Below are 26,391 nucleotides of genomic sequence, written 5' to 3' on the forward strand. Positions count from 1 at the left end.
CCAACAGTAGCTGACCCACCCATGAGGAGTAGGTAAAAGGTTTGCTGATCCATCTTATAAAGATCCATCATTGCTAGCCAGAAGACTTCAACCCGTGTAGGGTCAGTTTAGGAACTGGGTAACTCTTCTGTTTCCATCACCTGGCATATAAGAAGATGTTGGTGTTTAGGAAAACGGAAGAGACTCCAAATGGTTCCATGAAAGGGTCTGATTTCTTGTGAAAATGTTCCCTGGTAGTCTCCCTGTGGTTCTTGTCCAAAAGTACCTTGGCCTCCAATTCCCTGCAGGCCTTCAGATGCATAGAGGTGCCAGAGTCAAAGGCTTCAGTATCATGTCCTGAATGTGGGAGTACAATAGTGACATCTTCTTTCAAAACCGGCTTTAAGGCTTGAATGCTGCAGACCTTTGAAGAAACATGTGATCTAGTGGATGTTGAATAGCTGAGAAATGTGTCGAGAGACACATTTAGAGAGCTCTGGACTGCATCAATGTCGCATGGAGAAACAGGAACTGATGCTTGTATGGCATTTGAGACGTAATATAACTGGTGACATTACGTCCTGAGGTGGAATTGCAGCCATCCGAAGCCTGGTGACAGCATCCATAAAGTGAGGGCTCTGCAGTAAGATGTATCTTATGGAAATTTCACTTATTGCTTCATGCAAAACCTTCGGTTTATACATTGTCAGTGATCCATATTATTCTAGGCACATTTGACTTCAATAAAAGGGCAATACATTGAAGCACTTTTTACTCTTTTTTTAAATTTAGCACTAATCCATCTCTCAAGTAATATTATTTTACAGTGGGTGGATAGGTTTTCACCGAATCCCATTCAGGTGATTGGGAGAGCAGCTTTTTTCACCCTCGGTCTCTAGTTCAGTTTGAACAATTCTGGCGTATACCTTAATGGTAGAGCAAATCATCACAAGAATGTCAAGAGTACTCAAAATCAGTGCCCACCATTAGCAAATACTTAACTACAGGTTTATATGGTTTCTGCTGAGAGTTTGCCCCATTATATACAGACCACAAATGTACCTTTCCTTCACTGATTGAGTGACACTGATTGAGTGTTTGGGATTGGATTACTTGTCCATATGAATTAAGATTAACCTTAAGCAGAGGAGCGCGCGCAAACAAGATGGCCGCCCAGCCCCCGAGCTCCGCATAGTGTCGGAAATGTCGCAGTGATTTTCGCGGCTCCGAACTCTCTTTGGATAACGAAACAGGGAGTTTCATGCACCAGAATTGTTCCTGAGCATCTCCATATGATTGCTATGGCTGTATGTGCTGTTTTGAGGCAAAACCTCTTCAACTTGTGTTAAGCAGGAAGGCAATCAACGAACGAAATAACCTTAAGTATTGCCCGGCGATGTCGCCTCTTAACCCACAAAGTATTAATCAATGAAGAGGCAGGCGCTGGAGACTGGAAGGCAGGAAACAAGGGTTTATTCTCTCCGGAGGAGAACACATCAGATCAGACCAACAGGGAATCTTCTCGAGGTGCTCTAACTGCATCTCTGAGGCCTGGCCTCTTATACACGCATTTATGGCAGGAAGACATTCTTTATTACAATAAAGGTACTTTGAAGTATGAAAGACATCCCCGGAATCTTCTGCTTCAGGCCCATTCCCACACACCCTTACAGTGAGAATCCCCTCCCCAATCACAATACAGGATCGTTATCAGACGGCAGGAACAGCAGGGCATTCCGCCGATTCCCGGAATGCGTGTGGTGTGACGGATCTCATGGGGTGGGAGCCTTGATCTATTGTAACTCCTTTGAAGAGGGGTGATTCTTTACAGTTGGGGCCATAAACTGCATCCGCAGGGTTAGGTGATAGCCTTGGAACGGCCTGGACAATCGGACACGGAGGAAGAGGAGTGTCAGAGGGTGCGATAGTGAATAGGATGAAAGGGAGGTGTCGGGCAGGCACGGGTGTGATTCTCAGGGGAGAGCAGCGCAGATGGAGGGGGTTTATGGCCCATGCATGAGAGAGAGAGCGGGGTGACCAGTGCATGGGGGAGATGTTTGTGAGGGTGGGGAACCACACTGGGGATCGGCGGCGTGCAGAGAGAGGGTCTGACCAAGGCATCTAAAATGGCTGCCGTGTGCGACAAAAGTGTGGCATTGGGAAAAAGGCAAGATGGCGCAGATAATGTTTATCAATACGAATTAATTTTCCACAGTCCTCCCTTTAACATTACCAAGACATCTTGCTGGCCTATTTTCTATCCTTGTCTTTAGTAATAACCACAGGTAGTAAAAAAATGGGAGTTTAGGTGAGGGAACAGTGCATAACATTTACATTTGTGGGGCCGCGCATGTTCAGATCTAGAGGTGGGTACATTACTAGGATGATGCGGGAAGATCATAATACCACTATATCAGACAAAAAAACGTTCTTGCAGTGAGAGTGCATTGGGTACATTTCATAGAGGCCTACAATTATTGGGAATACGAACTAGTGGGTATATCCATATGTATAACTGTCGCTCATATGATTCTTTACCATATAAAGTTTAACGTTTTCTTCGTTACACATATACAGGCGAAGGTGACTGAGGTAGTGTCTCAACAGATAAATCCTTTTTACATCCAATTGAAGCATACTCAATTCAAAGTGGTTTGGGAGAGAAATGCAAATTAATATAAGTGACAGTCGGGGGGTGATAATGTTCAAAAAAAGGTGTCGTTCTTTCCAGCGTCGTATTACAGCGGGTCATCACCGGTAGGTACTTAGTGTTCTTCTTCGTTTTCCGTTGGCACTGTTGAGCACCGGCGGTGGAGCTATGTGTCCAGCTCTATTCCAGATCTCGCGTTGCAGGGCGTGGCCATTCCTTGTCCCTGGCCAAAGGTCCTTTTGTGCCCTGTACCCTAACTACTCTTTCATGGGTACCTTAGACAGGGTATCCATATTCCATTCCTTTTCGTAACAAACCCTATTCTATCTGAATGCTGTGTTTCTTCTTTAAGTCAATTGTCACGAAATCCATGTGGAAAAAGGGGGTGTGAGGGCAATCTTTTCGAAAAGTCGAGGGAAGAGAGGGCGGAGTGGGGTCAGATCGGGAACAGACCAGGGGGACAAGATATTCTATGCAGGTGGGCCCATTGATCGGGCTCAGAGGGCTGGGACTTTCCAGCACATGTTGATCATTGAGCAGGGGCTTCTGGTCAGCCCTTTCTTTCCTCCTTGTCGGAAATAGTGCCTCGTCCTGCGACTCTTTACCTTGCGGCTCCACCTTGGTCGAGGTTGTAGACGTTCCACGATCTGTTGCCAGGCTGTGCATCATCACATCCGGCCCCTCTCCTCCGGCAACTGTATGACATCCTTAAATAAGTTCGAAAAACAAATTTTAGTGAACTGACAGGGGAAGGTAATTATACAAGTCCATTTTTCTCCCAACCCCAAGCAACTGGGGAAACATCCGTCACATTGGTGTTTGCTACTAAGTTATAAACCACTTCTGGTGTGTAGGGCTGCAAGTATTTCCACAACCTTCCATCATAACTTTGTCTTTGGCGTTCGGTTTCGTTACATTTATGATCGTGGTATGAAGTCCGAGACCTATTCTTTACAATTGTTTATCACATTTAGGTCAGCTCCTCTGGCAGAGACCTGTTCTTCTAGTACAAATCCTGCAAAGCTATACCGTCCTTCAGGGCTTTGTAATTCACGAAAAAGTGTGAGGTGCTATCATCATGGGCTGATAGGTATCTTTCTGAGAAAGGAACATGGGCTAAGCAATTTTCCATTATGTCGGTATATCCTATCCTTCAGCTAAACATTTTACTTTCAGCGGGGTCTACTGCAACAATTCTCTATTTTGATCTAATTCAACTTCATAGGCATCATTCTAATTTTCTGTTGGGGTGAGGGGTTACCATCTTACTTTGTGTCATAAGCGCGTTATCTTGCCGAAGGCTACAGTTCAGTCAGCAAGGATTCAGGGACATTTTTTTTTTTCCCGCATTCTAAACTCGGTGGCTTGCTTGTTAATTAAATCATTTCTGGGAACAACGGCTGGCCTGTGTCAGTTGTTAGTCAACCCGTCTCTTACAACCAGGGCGCGAGCCACATTTTTCAAGCTCTGGTCCGGGGCAGCTGATACAAAACTGGGGCCATCCTGGGAAAACAGGGACATCCGGATCACTCTAATTTGGGCATTGAGACAATCTGGACGGTAAAGGTCGGGTTACCTAAGGCATTTTAAAAAAAGAAAACCACTGACATATAGCTCCCCTTTTAAGGGTCAGATTAGGGAACATCAGTCGTCTTACCTGTCCTTTCCTTCTTGGCCAATTTAAGTTTCATCAGTGTTAACAGAAAGGAGAGGTAGTAACATGGCACAATACGATATTTTGTTTCAGTCAATTTGTGCAAATACCGTTGTTTTTGGAGTCAATTGAGTCGTGTACCAGGGGTCAGGGGGGGTGTAGTGGTCGGTCAGTTAGGAGCGAGTCCTCAGGGTGAGAAAGAGAGAGAGAGAGAGAGAGAGAGAGAGAGAGAGAGAGAGAGGGAAAGAGAGAGTAATGCGCAACAATAGGCTATGCAGTACACGTGCAACATCGAAAGGTGGTAAGGAAGAGAGTGGTAAGAGAGGGAGAGAGTAATCGTGTACAAAAATAGACTATTCAGTGCAATACACAACATAGAACATTGCGGGTCTGTTTTACATATAAAGCATGCGGTTTGGGACGTATGAGTATTAGAACAGGACATACATCAAGTACAAAAAGGACAGACGGACTATTTTACATACATTTCGTACTCTCGGCCCCTTGCTTAATTAAAATCAGGATCAGGCGCATTCCTTTTCCCGTATCTCTCAGTGGTTGATCATTGCGGTTGGTGGCCTGTCTTGAAAATACTTACTCCCCTTTAATTGGTCGGACGCTAGTCCAGTCGTGTTTGTACTCACGGTGGAGTCCTCCAATATCCTGCAATAGGGATCCGGGCTGATGCAAAGGAGGAGTGTCGGTCGGATACGAAATGGTGCAAATCTCATTTTTCTAAGTGGGTGGAAGTAGAAGGGGTAAATCTAGAACATAACAATCTCTAATCCTTCGGCGGAGGAGTATTTAGGGTCGTCCCCTGCCCGGGGGACTCTTCGTTTTGTTATTTTATTAGCTCACATGTCAACCCATTGGTGCGTTTTATTTTGGCCTAAGCATCAGGAATGATCATACGTTTGGGCATTTCCTTTCGGAGTTGTTCGACGTTACTGTGATAACCCTCTAGGACCATGTGGTAAGCTATCCTCCTACGTGTCTATTTATTTGTCATATACAAGTACGACGTCCAGGCCTGTTTTCTTCCTCCCAGGGGCCGCTCAGTCGGTATTCTTGTCACACAAAAACATTCCCGGATCAACCTAAGCATACATGATGCAGACGTACTTACTACACGGATCATGATACATGCGTCTTCATACTGCACAAGTTATGCCACCTACGCATTCATACTGTACAAATCATGCCACGTACGCATCCATATCATACGAATCGCTCTTCGCTACCAGAGATAGCCTCTGCACTCAGCATACCACCTAATTGTACTAGTCCTCCTGTTGTGCGGAACACGGTGCGTAGGTCATATTTTGTTCTTGGGTCGAGAATTCCGTTTGTAGCCTGGAGAGGAAGGAAGAAAAAGGAGGGGGGGGCAGCATTCAAAGTACATTTAGCGCGCATGAATACAAAAACCTTTTACTTACCACGTACCCGACTTATCGGCGGTTCACTGCATAGGTCACTCGAGTGTGGTATTGCAGACCGCGTGTAGGAAAGGGTCAAAAGCTAGAAGTACTCAGTATAAGGTGAAGGAGGTGACGGGTTCATGTTTTCCTTTGAAGAAAAGATATGGTCTACAATGGTATGGGGCCGTCCCTATCCATAGAGCATGGAAACTATAGGGGGCGGCAGGTTTCACTGAGGGCTTTTGAGTTTTCAATAGTACGTATCTTGCCTAAGGTCAGACTAGATGACATTCTCTTCGGTGAAGTTTAGGAACAAGTTGCCTCGCTTTTACTTGTCTTTTAAATTCGAGTTTTCTTCCCCGTGCGTGTGTTCCTCGATTAGTCGTACATTATGGGACAGAATACCATACCTCATATTCGACAATCAGTTCAAGTTAAAGCAACCATTCTCTCATAACCTTAAGAAAGACAGGCATGGTGGATAAAAATATCTCAATCAATCCTAATATTCAGGCAAGGAGTCTGTATTATCTGTACTTTTACCTTTATTGTGAAAAAAACGTCAATATACAAATACGGGTCTACAACCATATAGGCCGGCCACGGAGCAGGTTAGAAACGTATAAGGTAAGGGGACATTACGCTGTAGTATATAAAAAAATACGTAACAGTCCAGCCATTATTTGCAAAACTGATTGTGTCCAATAGTTGCAGGATCAGTGAATGTTAATTTAATAATCGAAAGTATAACAGGATCAGTTACGATAAAAATCATCCAGATGCACACCGTGGGCAAGTACCACGAGCAACACTGCTTTGAAGCTACGATAATACAATAATCAATAATCGATCAAAACCAACATCAACAGGGCTGTCTGCATGCCCAATCAGTATCCTTCCCCGCCCGATATGTGCCCAAAGACCAAGTACATATCCTGTAACATCAAGGCTAAGCAGCCAGGGCACCGTAAGGATTTGCAAGTCCCACCTATATTGGCGCCATTTTGGCCGAGGTCGGGCAGGTCCAAAGTTTTAGTTCAAATCCTTCTAACAACCCGCGGCCGGACCAGAACCCCTTTCAGCAGTTCAAAAAGTTTGTCAACACCAACAGAAAGGACAGGCAGCATGGACCGTTACTCAAGGGAGGGGAAAGGCAAAATCTTCCATACCAGGTCACGTTGAGGTTCCAACGGAACTGATCGAGTTAGTAGTCTACAGTGTTCCTTGGTAATTTGGACAAAAGCTGGCGTCAGTATGGGAGCACCACCATCTCGCGGCAACGTCGTGGCCACTCTGGAGAGCGGGACAGTAGGCGTATCCCTCCGCCGACGCACTGGATCAGCCTCTCTCGCAGCACCAGATGGGGATGAGACGGTAGTTGCTCGGAGCAGGGGCACATCAATGGAGGATGATCGAGCAACAGTGGCGGTCGCCCCCACCGGAAGCCCACGGGGGTTGAATGCCCATGACTCCCGGGGGTTCTTTAGAGCTTGGACAATGTCTTCAAGAGTGTGGCTCATGCTCGAGCAGGCAAGCATTCGAGTTCCAGGGTAGTCCAGAGCCGTTCTAGTGGACCGGGCCCAAATCCGGGGAGCCGGCCACCATTTTGAGCGCTCCGCAGCAGCAGCCGCTCTTCACCCCGGCCACCGGAGCGGGTCCCCCGGCCATCCGCAATGGCAGTCCTGGTGCAGCTGTCCGGCAGGTGAAACGCTAATGGCTGTCCTGCTGCAGCTGACCGGCGAGTGAAACGCTAAGGGTCGCCCTGCTGCAGCTGACCGGCGAGTGAAACGCTAAGGGTCGCCCTGCTGCAGCTGAGGAGCCTCCACCTGGGGAGGTGGGGGAGGCCCGTTCGCGTCGCCTCCCCGCAGGGCACCCCACGCCGTCTTTTGGTGCAGCATTATAGGATGGCCGGACCAGGCAACAAAAAGGGGGGAGCCGTCAGTAAGGCATCCCCTGCCCGCAACTGGTTGGGCATCACATCTGGACGATTCGCCGGTCCCTGGCTGCCGGCAAGGTCCCGGCTTCCACGTGTCGGAGGCCTCACCTTCCGGATGGGCGTAGCCGCGGACCTGCTAAACTCCAGAGCTTCCGGAATGGAGGGTAGGTCCCTGCTGACTTTTATCTATCTCATGTTGCCGTTACTGGGCGGGGTGGGTGGTAGGACAGACATGCTTAGGCAGCGAGGGTGGCGGAGCCGAGCTAACTCGTGGCCATCTCGACCGCGAGCTTGGCTCCTCCCCCTAGTTTCATATTTCTCGCGAAGGGCTATTTCCTAGTGTTTCTATTTTAGCAGGGTCAAAAAGATCCTATCAGTGGCCTACTGATTTTACTCGATTTCTTTTCTTTCCTTTTCTAGTGATTTTTATGTCATAGTTAGCTGAAAAGATACTACGACTAATCCGTATTTTATATATATTTCCTTTTTATTAGGGGTGCCTTACGGTGGAGCCGGTGATCTACCTCTAATAAATGGTCCGTGTAGAACCAATTACCAATCAATGGGGAGACGATAGGCATGTCGGGTTTCAAACGGTGGAAAAAATCCGCACTAACCATCCTTCACTATTTGCAAAGACTAGACAGAATTATTTGCAAACAATGAATGCCTCAAGAGAACTAGATCCATACAAACAATCAGTGGGGAGAAGATAGGCACAACAGATTACAAAAGGAGGACAAAGGTCCGTGTTACCTATCCTTCACTATCTGCAAAGGGAGAGAGAATATTTCTATTCCTCACCCTTTGCAGACAGGGAATGCCTCAGAGAACCATCGTTAACAATCAATCAGTGATGAGAAGATAGGCATGACAGATTACAAAGGGGGACAAAGGTCCGCACTACCTATCCTTCGCTGTCTGTAAAGGGGGAGGGAATATTTCTATTCCTCACCGTTTACAGGTAGTGAATGCCTCAAAAAGTAATATTAATACTATTAACCAAACAATCAATCAAACAAATCGCGTCGTGCTGCACGACCTTACCCGGACCGTATGGATAGTTTCCCGTCTTCCGTTTCCAGTGCCCGATCGTCCTCTACTCTCCGTTATTGCCGTGGCAGTCCTGATGGTTCCCAGTCAGGACCGTAGATCACTCGAGAGAGGTCGATTCAGAACCAGTGAAGTTCGGATGATCGGCTGCCAGACGAGGGTCTATCGGGCAGGAGCTCTTTCCCGATCGTTGCAGTCGTTCACTCTGTCGTCAGGACCTGTCCCACTGGACCCACGTGTCGCTGATGGGCCCCACGCTTGGGACGCCAATTGTTAAGCAGGAAGGCAATCAACGAACGAAATAACCTTAAGTATTGCCCGGCGATGTTGCCTCTTAACCCACAAAGTATTAATCAATGAAGAGGCAGGCGCTGGAGACTGGAAGGCAGGAAACAAGGATTTATTCTCTCCGGAGGAGAACACATCAGATCAGACCAACAGGGAATCTTCTTGAGGTGCTCTAACTGCATCTCTGAGGCCTGGCCTCTTATACATGCATTTATGGCAGGAAGACATTCTTTATTACAATAAAGGTACTTTGAAGTATGAAAGACATCCCCAGAATCTTCCGCTTCAGGCCCGTTCCCACACACCCTTACAGTGAGAATCCCCTCCCCAATCACAATACAGGATCGTTATCAGACGGCAGGAACAGCAGGGCATTCCGCCGATTCCCGGAATGCGTGTGGTCTGACGGATCTCATGGGGTGGGAGGCTTGATCTACTGTAACTCCTTTGAAGAGGGGTGATTCTTTACAGTTGGAGCCATAAACTGCATCCGCAGGGCTAGGTGATAGCCTGGGAACGGCCTGGACAATCGGACACGGAGGAAGAGGAGTGTCAGAGGGTGCGATAGTGAATAGGATGAAAGGGAGGTGTGGGGCAGGCACAGGGTGTGATTCTCAGGGGAGAGCAGCGCAGATGGAGGGGGTTTATGGCCCATGCATGAGAGAGAGAGCAGGGGGTGACCAGTGCGTGGGGGAGATGTTTGTGAGGGTGGGGAGCCGCGCTGGGGATCGGCAGCGTGCAGAGAGAGGGTCTGACCAAGGCATCTAAAATGGCTGCCTTGTGCGACAAAAGTGTGGCATTGGGAAAAAGGCAAGATGGCGCAGATAATGTTTATCAATACGAATTAATTTTCCACACTTGATCTGACTTCTTTGCGGCCGCCATTTTGTTTTTATCTGAGAGGCTTTCCTTGCTTCTCTCCTCAAGTACAATGCTGCATTTTTGATTTTTACTACTAACTGTTACTTTCCTGCTACTTTATGCCTGATCAGACCTGTTTCTAATTTTAATAGGAGGATTATTTGACTTTGGAGCTGTTTGCTCTGTTAAATTTTGGAGCCTACCTCACACGCTGTGAGATATTTGCAGATTCATGCTGGTGTGTTTCTTCACCCTCACACAATTTTTCCATCTTTGCTCTATGGGAAGGAGTAAGAAATTATTACTCACAAACAAGAGATCTACAGCTCATTCTCCGGTGTCAAACTCTCCTCCTTCTGCCCCTGCACCTCGAGGTACTAACATTATGGCGCAATCCGGATCTTCAAAGTCAGCAGTTTTGATGCCCCCTTCAATAAGTCGCAAACTCAAGCTTCCACTAACAAAACGTAACAAGCAGGACTCTTCCTCTTCACCAAAGTCTGTTTCTCCGATATCTATACACACTATTTTGGAGGAAATACGTGCTTTGCGCCCTTTTATTGAAGGGACCAACTCCCACCTACAAGCTATGGACACTAAATGGGCTTCTATGGACTCCCGTATCTCCACAGAGGAAAAGCAAGTAGATGAACTTCTAAATGTCTCCACAAAATTAGTTGCCCTTGAGAGGGAGGTTCTTTGGTTGAGGAAATCAGCGGAGGACCTAGAAAATCGAAATAGACACAATAATCTACACTTATATGGTCTTCCAGAGAATTTGGAAGGTGATGATCCTGTTCCCTTCTTCACCAATTTTCTCATAAAGCTTCTGTACCTCCCTGCGTCCACAAATCTGAATGTTCAGAGAGTCCACAGGTTGGGGCTCGTCTGTCTTCGTCAACTGCTCCTTCCAAACCACGAGGTGTGATTTTTAAATGTTTTTAATTTACAGTTTTGCTACTGGTTTTAAATGCAGCTAAACATAAAAAACAGCTTGTCTGGTCATGTGCTAAGTTATTTCTTTCTCAAGATGTTGCCTCAGCAACAGCTAAACGATGGACAGAATTTTTGGATCTTCGACCATCTTTCCGCACACTTGGAGCTTGATATGGACTTTTTCATCCGTGTCTATTCAAGGTTACTTACCAAAACAAAACTTAGACTTTTGAGGAACCAGCAGATTTGAGGAAATTCATTCATTCGCACTCCGCGTCATCGATGGAAGTCTCTGGTTATCTCTCTTCCACATCCTTCATAGCTTGACTTTCTTTTTCTCTGCTACGGATTTAATTTGCTTAGTTTTACTTAATGCTTTTATCTTTGCAGTTTATTATCCATAACTGTATTATATCATTTTATTCTTATCTCATCTTTTTCTTTTCTCTCCTTCTACTTTCCTAGGTAATTATCCTATCGTCTAACACATTTCTTTCTAAATGTCCTGTTTATCGCATAAGATCCCCACTGTGATGTTCCCTTCCCTGTTGGTTGTGCCGTCTCCCTTGTGTTGCCACTCCTTGTATTTCTCTTTAGTCTTCCCCTGGAGGGTACGTATCACAGTCGTCAATCCCTTTATTCTCTCAATTTACATTTCAATTTTGTAATTAGTGGTTGTCATGAACTGTCTTTTCATATTATCTCTTCTTTCATTCTTCTCCTTTTTCAGTCCTTCTCCCCTTTCTCCCTCCTTCCTCCCCTTTCCCTCCTTTTCTCTAATATTGCACTTGCCTATGGCTTGTATGCTTGATTGTAGTATTCAATGCATCATTTTTAATATTGCATGTTCTGTCCTTTATGTATTTTGATGGTTTTACATTCAGAGTTATTTCTTGGAATGTGAAAGGTTTCATTAACCCTATTAAGAGAAAAAACCTTGCCTCTTATAACCCTGACTTGGTCCTTTTACAAGAGACCCACCTTACAGAAGTTGAGGCATTAAAGATGAAGAGAGGTTGGATAGGATCACTTTTATTCTCTCCCACTTCTACTATAGGAAAAATAGTGTTATAATTCTATGCCATAAGAAATTGAAATGTAAAATTATATCATAAGAAATTGATACAGAAGGTAGATGGTTTTTAGCTAAGTTGTTAATTAACAATATTTCTTTGACTGTTTTTAATGTTTATGATTCTAACCATCCTGATTGTTCCTTTTGGCCTCTGATTACACAAAATGTATTCAATTTAGAGATCATTACTTCATTCTAGGAGGTGATTGCAATCAAGTTCCTGACCCTTTTCTAGATCGCCAATCACAGATACGTTTCACCCCTCACAAATCTCATAAGCATTTTCTTGACACTATCTCTCAAGCACATCTTACTTCCACCACATCCCAGGTCCTCCCATTGGCGTTTAAATAATTCTCTTCTTCTAGTCCCACTTTTCTCTTCTTCTTTTATCACCTTTGCTATCAATTTTTTGGACCTAAATAAAGACCCTAATTCCTCCCCTACATAATTTGGGATTCCTTTAAAGCCACTGCAGGGGGTTTCATTACAGACTTTGCCTAAAAAAAGAAATATTTTCTTCAACAACATAAAGCTACCATGCCCACATTAAGGCTTTAGAACACAAATTGTATACTTCATCGGCTGACTCGGTCCTGCCAGCTCTGATTTACACTAAATTAGCATTCAATAAAACTTCAACTGATAATGTGCCTTCCATATTTCTCCGTAGTAGTGCTCGTTTTATACGGAGGTCGTAATAAAGTTGGAAAACTTTTAGCAAATTATCTTAAATGCTGTAAAGACCGTACGCTGATTGACTCTATTTATTCTTCGGGTGGTTCTCTCCTTCCAAAAGATCAAGATATTCTTAACAAATTTAAGCTATTCTATAAGGATCTTTACACCCTGGATTCCCCTCCCTCCAGTTCCCTCTTCCAGACCTATCTTGATAATTTACCATCCCCATCTAATTCTCACCTTTATCTTTCTGCTCTTGAGGTTGACCTATCCCTTAATGACCTATCCTCTTATTTAACCACTTTAAAGAAAGGGAATACTCCTGGTCCAGATGGTTTTTCAATTGAATTTTATTTGCATTTTTCTAACTTACTCCTTCCTAAACTCTTACATCTTTTTCATTCTTTCTTTTTCTCTGGTAAAACAGAAGGTACTTTTCAAGAGGCCACAATTTGCCTTATACATAATGAGGGACGAGATCCTATGTTTTGCAAAAACTATATGCCAATTTACCTGGTCAATGTTGATTATAAAATTTTGCCAAGACACTTGCTTTACGTTCAGATCCACTTTTCCCTCATTTAGTTGGTAAGGAGCAATGGAGTTTTGTCATAGGCAGATTGACCTCAAATAATTCTCGTCTCTTTCCTAATGTTTTAAACAAAGTTCCTTCCCTCTCCACATCCTTAGCGGCCATTTCTGTTGATGCTGAAAAATAATTTGATAGAGTAGATTGGTCCTTTTTATTTGCATCTCTGAAGTGGCATGGTTTTGGTCCCACATTCCCTTCTCTTATATCTTTATTAGATTCTGCCACCAGAGCTTCAGTACTAGTTAACAGTTGTATTTCACCCTACTTCCCTCTCCAATGCGGAGTCCGTCAAGGTTGCCCTCTCTCCCCTCTTCTTTTTGTCCTTGCTCTAGAACCCTTCTTATCCTCAATCTGAAATAATGATTCCATCTCTGTTTTTTTGTATGGTGATCAACATCTAAATCTCCCTGCTTACGCAGATGACATCCTGCTCTTCATTTCTGATCCCGAAATCTCCATTCCCCCTTTATTACATGAATTCACTTCCTTTTCCCTGGTCTCTGGATATAAAATCAATTCTGATAAAACATAAATTCTCCCTCTCACAAAATGTTGTCTTGCACATTCCTTTTCTTATACTGGTTTTGCAAGGAGAGGCTCTAAAATCAAGCTTTTAGGTATGTGGTTCTTCAACTCCATTGCCTCTTCTATTAAATTAAATATAACTGCGATCCTGTCTCGGATTGACAAATTACTTTCCTCTTAGAATCCTCTCTTTCTTTCGTGGTGGGGTCGGTTGGACTCAATTAAGATGATGATTACTCCTATTTTGATTTACACTCTTTCTGTACTTCCTGTCCACATTCCCGACTGTTATTTTATACAAATTGATTCTCGTCTTTCTAAATTTCTTTGGCAAAATAAAAAAGCCAGGATATCTTTATCTTCTCTTTGTAAGACAAAATCTAATGGGGGTGTAAATTTCCCTGATTTTTGCCTTTATCATAAATCATTTTGTCTTCGCAGGCCTCGAAATGGCTCCTTTCTGAACTTTCCATTTCACTCCCCTTTGGCTCTCCATTGAGCGTGCCTCATTATTACCTTTCTCTTCAAAAGAAATGCAAGCCTTTTCTGCCAAAACACCACTTACCGCCCTGCCCTTGTTTAAACACACTTGTTCCTTATTGAAACCTTTGACATACCCCAAACCTATTTCTAGAGAATCCCTTTTAGACTTTCCTATTTTGCATAATTCCCTTATTACTATTAATGGCAGAACGATCTTTTGGGGTTCCTGGAGATCAAGGGGTATAATCTGGGTCAAAGACCTTTTTGATGGTCTATCTCCTTTCCTCTTTCCCCAATTTCAGACAACATTTCATTGTCCCCGTTTCTTCCTACAGAAATTCACTACTCTAATGACGGTGTTCCATCCTCTCCTCTTCCCCCTGTTCATAATTCTCTTCTTAAGATTCTTCTCTTGCTACCTAAAGCTTCTCTTATATATAAATACTTCTCAGCACCTAATCCAGAATGTATCAAAACAAATTGGAACTTTCATGGGAATCTGACCTGGGATGTGAATGGTCTATCATTTTCTGGGACAAACTTTGGTCTGGTTCTCTCAGAATCTCTTGCTCTGCTTCACTTACTCAATCTATGTTCTTTCTCCATCAAAGACTCTATCCTACTCCCACCTCTACTGCTCAATTTTCTCATTACACTACTACAAACTGTTGGACCTGTGGCTCTCCTTATGCTGACCTTCTTCACCTTCTTTTCCGTTGCCCCCCGGTTTCTAATGTTTGGGAGAAAGTGGGTCCTATATTTCTCGCCTACTTATTATTTCCATTCCTTACTCCATCCCTCTTCTTTTCTCTGGAAGTCTCTCTGATTCCTTAGATCTTCTTTCTCACAAACATGGTCTCTTCAACCTTATGCTTGCTTTTGCTTTCCAACACTTCATTCTCAATTGGAAAACACTCACAAAACTTTCTATCCAGCACTGGTTGAACAGTCTCTGTCATTGGCACCAACTTGATATCGCTTTTGCCTCCTCCTTTAAACCATTGATCAATAGAGAACTTGTTTGGTTACCTCTTACTACTTATTTAGATAATTTAGTGTTAACAGATAATTCTATCTTAAATGCTGAAAACTTTAAACCTCCTTGAATGTCTATTCTCTTTCTTCCTTGCCCTTTACCATTTTTGACTTAAATAAGTTATTATACATATTAGGGGTGGGCACACCCAAACGGATAGGAAAACTCGTCTGCGAAATGCAGGGACCCGGTAAGTCGTTACTTCAGTTTCGTGGCAGATTGCAAAAGTTTCGACATTTTCGCTCTCTCCGCGGAACGCGAAAATGTCAAAATATCTCAAATTCCGCAAACGTAAATAAATTTACCGCCCAGGCCTAATACATATTAGCTTGATTAGGATTATCTCTCTCACTCGTTGTAATATGCAGTTTCTCAATTTATCAGTTTTGAAAAATGTTTCCTTCTCTACTTCTTCTTTTCCCTTTTTTCCCCTCCCCTTATTTCCTTAAAATTTTGAAAACAGCTTTATCTTCTTTCTTTATATTAGCCACTCTTTCATTATGTTTTTATCTTATAATGCTGTAATTTGTATTACTGGTTTTCTGTATTACTTATTCTTCGAATAAAGCTTTTAAACTTAAGATTAACCCTAAACATTTGCCAGAATCTACTTATACCTCCTTTAGATACAGCTGCGAACAACTGCTGCAATTTTGTCCAGGCAATTGACTTTTTTATAGATTATGAGGTACTTTAAACCTTTGTCTCGGGCTGTGTATACAAAATGTACTATCATATCAGTGAGTACTAACATCTCTGCTGACCCTTCAAAACTGGTGAAAAAAACTGCCTCCAACTTCTCCTTAAATCATATTCTTGCAATGAAAACCTCTATACTTGAATAATGAACACAAAAGAATGTGGTACATTTTCTACTATTTGTAATGAGTTATACTTCCAGTTCGAACGATTACTAGTAATTTTGGGAATCCACAAATCTTCACTGTTTTAATCGAATGCATTTGCTGTGCTTATTTCTTCAGAGAGTAAGAGGGGTGCTATTTAGAGAGCAAAAACGGAACAATTTTATTAACAATACTTTTATTTCTTCCACATTTTTATCAATAGTTAAGGCAAAGATTTTAAATCATTTTGTAACCACTGTTGGTTAAAAATCATACACCAACATAGCAAAGAAGCAGAAGTTTGTAACTGAACAAATCCTTTCTCACAAGGCTACTTTTTATTTTCGCAGTTCACTAACAGTTATTAACTTTATTTTCAAGAAGAAGTTACAGGAGACAATTTCAATTCTTTAGATTGAAGCCACATTCATGACGGAAATGACACGGTCAATGCAAAGCACACAATTTTACAATGCCTACAAGTTCAAAAAAGGTACTACGTACTGGTACAATATTGTTTTTTTTTAGAACATTGAAACATCAGTTTTAAGACATGTTTATAGGTAAAACGTTTCTTCTGGCATTGTGAGTGTGCTTACTCCTGTCTTTCCTAAATGAAAGGTAGGTGTGTGCTGTTCATCAGCAATAAATATTCCTAAATCAGATCGACAATATTACACCAATCCTTCTTTTACTGACCCCAACTGTACATTCGATAATTCCTATTCTTTACACTCTATGTATAATCAAAATAATATACACTCGAATTCCAACAGCTTGTTTGACTAAAATGACACAATACATCAAAAACAGAAAATGACAAGTCTTCTTAAAGCATATATAATAAACAAGTTTAGAAGCTAAGCTGCTGACACTCGAACCAGGAGACCTGTGTTCAATTGCTGGCTTTGGCATTTGATTACAATATTGTATGACTCTGGAAAAGTCCCTTTATTTCCCTATGCCTCTGATTTTTTATAGGTGCAATATAAGGATGTAAAAACACAACTGTCCGACTTGCTGTCTACCACTTTTCAAATTACATGTTCCCATCTACACTTCCCAACACATTTTGGTTGCCGTATTCCTGCCTCTAGAGAGCTGCCCCCTCCACATAGACACATACTGGTTTAAGTACACCGCTAAATATTTGCGTTATTCCCACTGTAATCAACAAGTTCTCTGTGATGTGCTCTGCTGCCTCTTGGAGCTGGGTATATGACAGTTCTACTTTAAATACTCCAAAAATATCAATACCCAAGGTAAGTGATCTGTTCACAAAGCACGTTTGCTCCACTGGAAATTCAAGACCAGGTTTAAATTCTCCAGATACGCTAGAAACGATATGTGTCACTAAAGTCTACACTTCCTAAACACTAGACTGAATGGTGAACATGTTAAATAGCCCTTAGGTGGACAAACAATATTGCTGGTTTCTTACTAAGCCTATTCAACTTGATGGAGGACAGGATAAGATTTAATTCTCTAGGAATATGTGTTTCCACTATATGGGAAAATTCTTGTCGGTACCTTAGCGTGGACCTTATTGACTCTGAAATAGGTTACTTCAGAGTGTACAATGTGTTCCAACCTCTGTTCTAAAGTGGGAGTGTTGTCATGTTTTATCATAATATTTAATGCAATAAACACTGAATTAAAAACATATTTCTTTACCAAGTCAGTACCCTGCCATGAAGAAAATAAAAGCTTCTTGTGCTCACTTTTTTTTTGCTAAATGGTAAATTGTGCTTCCTTTCTTCCAATTAAAGTAATCTTGATATTTCTTTGAATGGTTATTTGTACCCAAAGCCATTTGGTTTGTGTGTAATGGTGCAAGTCCTTGCTGTTGGTGGTATTTCATAAACAATTGCAGGGCAAGCCTAATTAACCCATTTACTGCGGCGGCAATTCCACCGCGGAGCAAGCTTTCTATTGCGCAGGCGGGGCCGCGTCAGACAATGGACGTGCACAGCACTACCGAGGTAGTGCTCGCGACGGACGTTGGCCAAAAAACGCACGCAAGGGTTTAAGTGTAACCTGGGTCATATGTGATATACATAAGAACGTAATTCACATTAGTAGATAAATAATGAAAACACTTCTAATAGTATGTTGGCTAAGTACAATGAATGAATGAAGGTGAGAATGACATAGACCTACATTAGGAATAAAACAAGAATTTTAAACCATAGAATCCACGGAAAATGCATGGTGGATCCCAAATTAAGCCCTTATTCATGTGTTTTTGATAAACTGTATTGTTGTGTTCCTTCCTCACGCTCCCATATTTTCTGTATTATATTTACTCATATTTAGTATTTCTTTGATTACCTTTGAAGAAAGACTTGTTTTTAACGTTTGTATTTTCCATAATACAACTGTCCCTAATTGTTATATACATCCCAAATTCCTTTTTAGAATCAAACTCTTTGAGTCCAATTTTGACATGCATATTGTGGTAGTGGTCATTTTCATACCCATTAACCTTCATCTTTCTCTGAATTTATGAGTATCACATAAACAGGGACAGAGTCAAGACTGATTTGCATAGGGCTGGGTCTGAACTGTGGTGGTGAAGTGAGGTAAAGAACGATGATGGATTCAACCCAGATCTGTGACTGGGGGTTGAGTACTTGAAAAGTTTCAGCGATCCGTCCATCATCTCCTCGTGTTTGCTTTGTTTGCCCTAATTTGTTAGGGTATGCCCAGATGTGTGTGCGTCCCTTGCTCACTTTGCCACTGGATTCAAGCTAGCCTGACTGATATGGGGTGTTAACCCGAAACCGGTCCCTGGATGCTTGTTTCCGGTCCAGGGAAGACCTGACTTGGTAGTTCAGGCTGGACTCTTCCCACGAGGAACAGGATCCAGACTGATTTTCATATGGCTGAGTCTGAACTTGGGTGGCGAAGTGAGCTAACAGACAATAATGGATTCAACCCATATCTGTGATTGGGGGTGAGTGTCTGAAAAGTTTCAGCACTCTGTCCATCATCTCCTTGTGTTTGCTTTAAACAGAACAGCACATCATCTGCTTGTGCACCTTTTGCAGCTTAATCACCTACTGTAAATAAGAACCTTTTCAATCTGTTCAATGGGTCGTCACCACAATATATGTATATAGGACTTGATAAAAATATTTTCTTCGGATAGATACCATTTCTGCAATATAAATTTCTAGTAGGAAGTAATCTGCCACTATGTTCTGGCAATTTTTTTTAAAGATTAATGGATTACCAAAGCCTAATGTTGTCCTATGTTTACACTTATCACTTAAGGGTATCACACATTCTCGCGGAACACTGGACCATCCTTTTTTTGCTTACTTATGTCTTTTAATAGGAATTGTTTGAATTAAAACTAATGTTTCATTTGTATTTAAATTTACGCCCTTTTCATCTTTATTTTTGTGGTGAGCCAAGATGATGTTAAAATCGCATAAATGTTTTTGATAAACCACTAAATAAATCCACTGTTTTCTGTATATCATTGGGGGTAGATCAGCATAATCTGTTAGATGAAAGTACAAAATATTCAGGTGTTAGAAAGACAGGCAATGTGTAATGAGGACAACCAATCAACGAATACCAAGTTATTTTACAGATGAATTAATACTCTTCTACGGACTGTCTCCACGAACAGTAGCTCTTTATGTTTTTTAAGTAGTTCTTTAAGTTAATGATGTGTTATTCTTATTTATTTTAAACCTGTAAAATGTCAGTGGTACCTAAGGCACTGCTGATATTTGTATGGACAGAATTATTAATTGCATATTACAAATAAAGCTGCTTTAAAAGTCTTTGTAATGACTGGGGTGGGAAAAGAGAGCTGGTGTCCTTAATTGGCCTAAATATCTTGCGAAAAAGTCAAAAGATGGATCAGATGATCGCATATATTCAAACAAATCATGTCAAATTGCGCACTTAAGTAGTATAGAATGCATGTTTTAGCACACATCCTAGATATCCGGTCTGTGAGGGGCCTATTTAAAATCACGTCGGTTCGTGGGCCTGATCTACAAAAAAAAGTCCACATATTCATATATTGGCCTATGCATTCATTGCTCATCAAGGATTAGTGGGTATTAAGGCTTGATTCTCTAGAAGAGACCACAGATGTATACAATATGCAGTTAGGAACTCCTGCTATTGTGCACGTGTGTCGGTGAAGCATATGGCATTTTTGAATGAACCTATCATGGCTCCTTAATGACGAATGTGGAAGGACTATATCTGGTGTCTAGATTTTTGGGAACGTTGGATTTAATAATCAGATGAGGCTTACTTTTAGAGTGATTTATCGAAATAAATGTTGAGATATACATAGCGCTGAGATCATTAGAAACCTGCCTTGAGAAAGCCCGGAAAGGGCGAAACGCGGGTCGGCTGTGAAGCACTTGATTTTAAAAGAAAGAAAATAAAGTATTTTGTCTACACTACGTGATTTCCTTGGATTGAGAAGGAGTGGATGGAAAAAGAATTTGCCTTTAAGTCTTGTGCATAAGGCATTGGGATAAAAGTGACTTGATATGATGTGCACGGGTGTTCTTTGTACTTTATGGATGTGATATTCTATTACACCATTGGTGGGCAGATTATCTAATTGTCAATCCTTTCGGTGGATAAGCATTCCACACCCAGTTTGCACTCAATAGTGGGATGATATGACAGATTGTTTTGGAAACATGAAAAGAGACTACGTGTGATGTGCAGATCACATATAGCAAATCCGCCTTTTTGTGTGTTTATGTACAATATGCAGTTAGACCTGTCTAAAAACATGGATGAGTTTGCATCCCGCAAAGAATGAAAAGGATATAATAAATACATCCATTGCTAAGGTCAATCGGATAACTCTGGGTTTAAAAAAACATGATTTCAAGTCTTTGTGGCTACAGCATTGCTATATTGCACTCTTATAATCAATGATGCATTTAGTTGCCCTATAAACCTCTGTGCAAAAGCACTTTTTTACAAGTTAGTTCTGACTGTAATACGAACTCCCCTGTAATAAGTACAATGCAATGCACTCGTGACTGTGCATTCTGATGATGCATTACACAGCAGTAGGCTCACCCTGGAGATCACCCACTTTTCTCAGTGAGAGAAGAGGACAGATGAGCAGATAGTCTTCAGCCTCTGCATCACCAGAGAAGGATGTGTGGCAGTGTCCAGTTCGATAGCACACAAAGGTGTGAGTCCCTTCCTGGACTGCCATCTTTGATTACATACATACAGCCTGGAGCTAGCATCAACTGCAATTAAAGATGAAAAGATCATGACATAGGTGATCTGGGGAGATGGAAGTAGCATGATATCAGTTAAGCTGAAGACAAGAGGATATACCAGTATATATTTGAAGATAGGGAGAATGGGGAAAGAGGGACACGCAGTACAAAGAATGAAATATTCCCACACAAGCGGGATAGAGATATGCTAAGTCAGTCAGAGTTAAGTGAACCTATAAAAGTACTTTACCTAAAATCACTCTGTGCCTTGGAATATCATGAATATACAAAGTTGGGGCTATCATGATTTTTTCATATACAACCCAAGGCACTGACAATGATTATCAGAACGGAGCCTAAGGATGACCACAAACGCCCCGTTCAGACTTTTTGTTGCATTTGGAGAGGTGGGTCAAACTGTTGCTGTCCGTTTCTTTTCAAGTCAAATGAAGACTAATATTTACTAAACCAAATTAAGAAGTGAAGTGAAAGTGTCAAACACTGCAACAGTTAATCACAGTACTTCTGAAATGTCCAAATGTGTCAAATATTTTATAATAGAGACCTTTAGAGTAGATTAACACTCAATGGACCCCCACTATATGTTCCCTGTTACCTTCTTGAGGAGTCACTGGGGCCAGAATGCAGGACACTGGAATGCTTCTTTCCATGAGACATCGAGGATTATATGCTGTTTTACCCCGGATGGGGGAGAACACGTGGGCCCTAGAATAACAGGTCCAATTGTATATTTTATCTCCTATGACTGAAATAACAGCCCTAAGACATTTACCATTGGCTTCAAGTAGGTGCACGCCGCGCCGTGGCTGGTTGAACATTTACACCCTAGGCACATTCCACTTTAGCTTGAACTCGAATGTGGTCATAACACCCGTGTCTCAGGTTTATCCTGGCAAATCACTCCTCCGTTCTGCACTAGGTGGCATTGATCAGGCAGTCAGACTCGACATGTTGCTTTACAACTTGTAGCTCAGAGCTACTTTCGCACTGTATGTGCTTTCCGCTTCTCTTGCACTAGGTTAAAGTGAATTCACAATTTTACCCACAGTGTAGCTTTAATGATAACTATTAGGTTGTATATTGCAGAGTTCTTCTTTTATTAATGTGATGATTTTAAATAATCATACTATGATGCATTTACATACTGAGGTGGGAAGTGTTTTGGGGGGCTTTCCTATGCCTGTGAGGGGGTGGAAGGGTGCAGGGAACGGTGGAAGGGCAGATGTATTTTTCCACAGCTGGAGAGAGCTTATTCTGCTCGCCATGATGAAGGACATTAGAGGCAGGGTCCAGGCAAAGAAGCTGCTTGTAGTCCCCACAGCCCACCCATATCTTCATGTCCAGTGTGTTGGGACGGGTATTAACAGATCAGGGATTTGGTAGCCCAATAAATATTCTGCGTCCGGAGACGTTAAGACAAAAAGAATACCCCAGAGCTGTGTCCATGCTCTGGGCCACTCGTAATTGAGGCTAATAGGTTTCTAAAAAATGTGGATTCTTTCTGGACAAATACTTTGGTAGTTACATTTTCTTGTCTAAATGACTGAATTACAAATTGCTAAGAATCCCAGGGAAATTAAGTGCATCTGACTAAGGGGATGCACATATCTGGCTGACGTTGTCTCAGGTAATAGCATGGTAATTTTTTCTGAAATCAGTTCAGATGAGCAGTACTGAGTGTGGGTTCAACAAATTGCTGTGTTACTTAATTTCTTTTGTTCCACCCTTCTCTGTTGTGTCTTTCCTGATAACTTGAAATTCAAACTGTATGATATCAGCTTCCATTTATAGCTGAGCAATATACATAATTTTACATTCGTGCTCTGAAGGAGCATTGGCATACAATTCTCCCTAAATATAAGTAAATAAAACATCATATCACAAGTATTATATTGTTACTGTATTACAATCTGTTTGAGATCAATGGCATCTAAAAATGGGTGGAAGAGAACAAAAAAAGTTCTTTAATCAGGCATTGTATTATTTTAAATATGATATCAAGCTTGTTGCCCCAAAATGTATGAAAGGTGGAATCTAGTATGCATTTCATGCATCTTGGAGCATAAGTTCGTATAATATTGCCTTGTTTAAAGTCAATTGACACTATTGCTTTGCAATTCTGCTCACAGTGGGCATGGGGGTTTGACGATATAGAGCCCAAGATTGAACCTGAATTCTTATAAAAATTAATATTGGGATCAAGGATACTTTAATTTCTTAAAGGGAAATACAGCTGTCAAACGTGCATCCAAATAACATTACATTTCTTTTTCAATTAAGTAACTTGGTTCAAAGAATTTCCTAATTAATTTCAGACCAGGCACAGCTTGTTGGAAAATGTAAATCAGTGAAAACATTATGCATGTCATAAAGTTGGAAATATTTAGATAAATATAAATTATCGTTCTGTGGTTGTGACATCTTGATGTAAATAGGAGCTCCCAACATCTCTTTGGAATTTTGAAAAAATCAGAACTGAATAGGTGGCTGCATTACTTAAAGTGGTAATGGTTAATGCACCCGCTACAATGATCTGGGTGCAATCTGCAGGTCACATGGCCTGATATAAGTACGTATTTTTTTATCATTCTGAGTTTCCTATGTGGAGTAACATTGAAGCAAAATGAACGTTTACTGCCTCACTTCTCACGTAACTAAGAATTGAAAAGTTTTACACACAAAATTATCATTATTTTAAGACCATTGACCCGTGGTTTGTTAGGAAATTAATGTAAGACAATGTAGCATTATAGCCTTCTGCTGACATCTCCACCAGTTGTAATAAGGCAGTAAGAACGTTCCACTCACTGAACCTAGACTGTTCTACATTAAAAAGCAAGACACAGAAAGTCAAACATTGGAATATTTGAGCAGAAGGCTTATACCAGCCATTGTTAGCCCTGGGCCTTTTCATTGCCTTAATGGAGCTGCCACCACCCCATGTTCTAAATAAATATAATATCACATGAATTGTATGGATTATGTATGGAGACAATACCAAAAAGAGAACGAGGTAACGCTTGTCTGTAATGCAGATTCACAAGTGATTGACATCTAGGGGTTGTGTCTCTTGAGTGGAACAATTGTACCCACTACAACTTGTGCAATGTCTTAATGGTGATGAGCAGTGATGCATAACTCTGATCTATGTGGACGAATAACTTCATACGATTTCAAGATCTGCATTATAAATATATATCAAATCAAATTCCATATTATGGAACCAAAATTATATCATTTGCATATTTATTGGATTATTTTATGTTTTGTTTTGTTAGTTAGCCCAAGTCACATGGTTTTTGCAACCTTAACGCTAGAGACAATGGTCGACTAATAAAAGTATTTTCTGGTGAATGTTACATCAACAATCTTAACAAACCATCACTTTATTTTAATATGTACATTGCCAAATTCAGCTGGTGGTTGTTTTAAGGCTTAGCACAAGCAAACCATAGCTACAAAACAATTGTGTTGATAAGAAGTACATAATAAGTATCAATTATAACTCATACATGATGTATAAAGCAAAGTCAAATGGGAATAAAATAGCAAGTCAGACTGCCTGAAAACCTATTTATGGTCTTGTATTTGAAATGTAAAATAAAAATGGACCAAGGTTTACAGCAAAGTGAGTCAATGTCTCGAAAAAATACAATACGATTTTTATCAGTGGAAGGTTGTCCCTTTGAAAGTGCCTTGCTGGTTTGTGCTCATTTTAGAGTCTATGTGAACAGAGACTTCTGCAAATGGTTAGGTGTACATAACATTCACGCTAGTCCCTGCTAAACAAAAATGTAAGACATCTAATACTAAATACACCTGGATATGTACAGCTTCACTGAGTCTGAAGTAAATCCTCCTGACCCAGATAAAGTGGCCTTTGACTCTGACAGACCATGCCGCAATGCCTATATTTAAATCATAAAGGACAACACATACCAACATTTTGGTTTGTAAGATAACAAACATTACGTTCAAGTCTACAATGCCCATGTTATTCTAATGGTTTTGTGACAATGTGTATGACGCCCCTCCAAACCAGCTTGACTTATACATCTAACCTTCCTTTTCAAATGAGAAAAAATAACTTAATACCCTAGAAAAGGAGTACAATCATAAAAATGAGCCTTCTTTTTCCACCCACTACCAGTTCGAACCACTGCAGATTCATGGGAGATCTGTGTGCAAACTTTCTCACTACAAGGAATATCTTTCTAAATCATCTACTGCATTAACATATATATTATCAAGTGGTGTTGGCTTCTCCTTCGTCCAAGAGATAGTTGAGCTTGATGACCGTGCTAATAAATTCACCAAGTTCTACAAAATCCGCAGTGATGATGTTGATGCCGCTTTCTCCTGGTTTCTGTGTCCGGACCCAGTGCATCATTGCTGGGAGAGCCCTAGTGAGGAAGAAGGAGGAAAGTTATCAAAAAGAAACATAAAACAATGGAATATTTGAACAAATGCTTTTTACTGTGTTCAAATTTCGTATTATGATTCTTTCAATAGGCAGTGGTATTTTTGAAAGTTCAGCACGAATATTACCTAACGTTTTGGGAGTCTACATCAAAAAAGGCATTGTCATATTGAGGCAATACAGGCAGGAGTCTACTCAGCTAATTGACACATTCACGGATATAGGAGAATATTTATCATTCTGTTGCATAGCCCTTTTGTCACTAAGTTAGATTGATCAAGCAACGCAAGTCCACCTTGAGCGGCCCTGAGTGGCTTCATAAATCTAGAGTAACGCAACACAGCATAAATCACTGCATGGCATTACTCTACCCCAAGGAGGCGTTCCATGGGTGGAGCGTGGGTGTTCCCAAACATCACCCATGGATTTTGGCTCATTCCCAGATTTACCATTACTGGTAGACCTGGGAATGCCACAAAATGCTACACCTACCCATGCAAGGCGTAGCAAGAAGAAATATCTTTATTTCTCTTAGTTTTTCCTCTCCATGTGTGCTGCAGCACACACAGAAAGAGGAAAATGCCTCAGAGTACTGTTTTTGTTCAGGAAGGTGTCTCTACCTGCACAAAACCAATGCTGCTTTCAGCTCAGGCACTCTTGCACAATGGTGTAAGGGTGGATGCATTGCTAAAAGGCAGCACATTGTGCACCAT

General features: G+C 41.5%; 1 protein-coding gene across 1 annotated transcript in view; it reads right to left on the reverse strand.

Moving 5' to 3' along the window:
- Positions 1 to 16,191: 16,191 nt before the first annotated feature.
- PLCXD3 (phosphatidylinositol specific phospholipase C X domain containing 3) overlaps positions 16,192 to 26,391 on the reverse strand; it is a 597,329-nt gene continuing 587,129 nt past the window's right edge. The window contains exon 3 of the mRNA XM_086960585.1: positions 16,192 to 25,661. Within this exon, the coding sequence (XP_086816711.1) occupies positions 25,505 to 25,661 (157 nt within the window). The 3' untranslated portion in view covers positions 16,192 to 25,504. The remainder of the gene's footprint in view (positions 25,662 to 26,391) is intronic.

This window comes from Lissotriton vulgaris, chromosome 3_1, assembly GCF_964263255.1.
Source record: "Lissotriton vulgaris chromosome 3_1, aLisVul1.2, whole genome shotgun sequence".
In the NCBI taxonomy this organism is placed as follows: Eukaryota; Metazoa; Chordata; class Amphibia; order Caudata; family Salamandridae; genus Lissotriton; species Lissotriton vulgaris.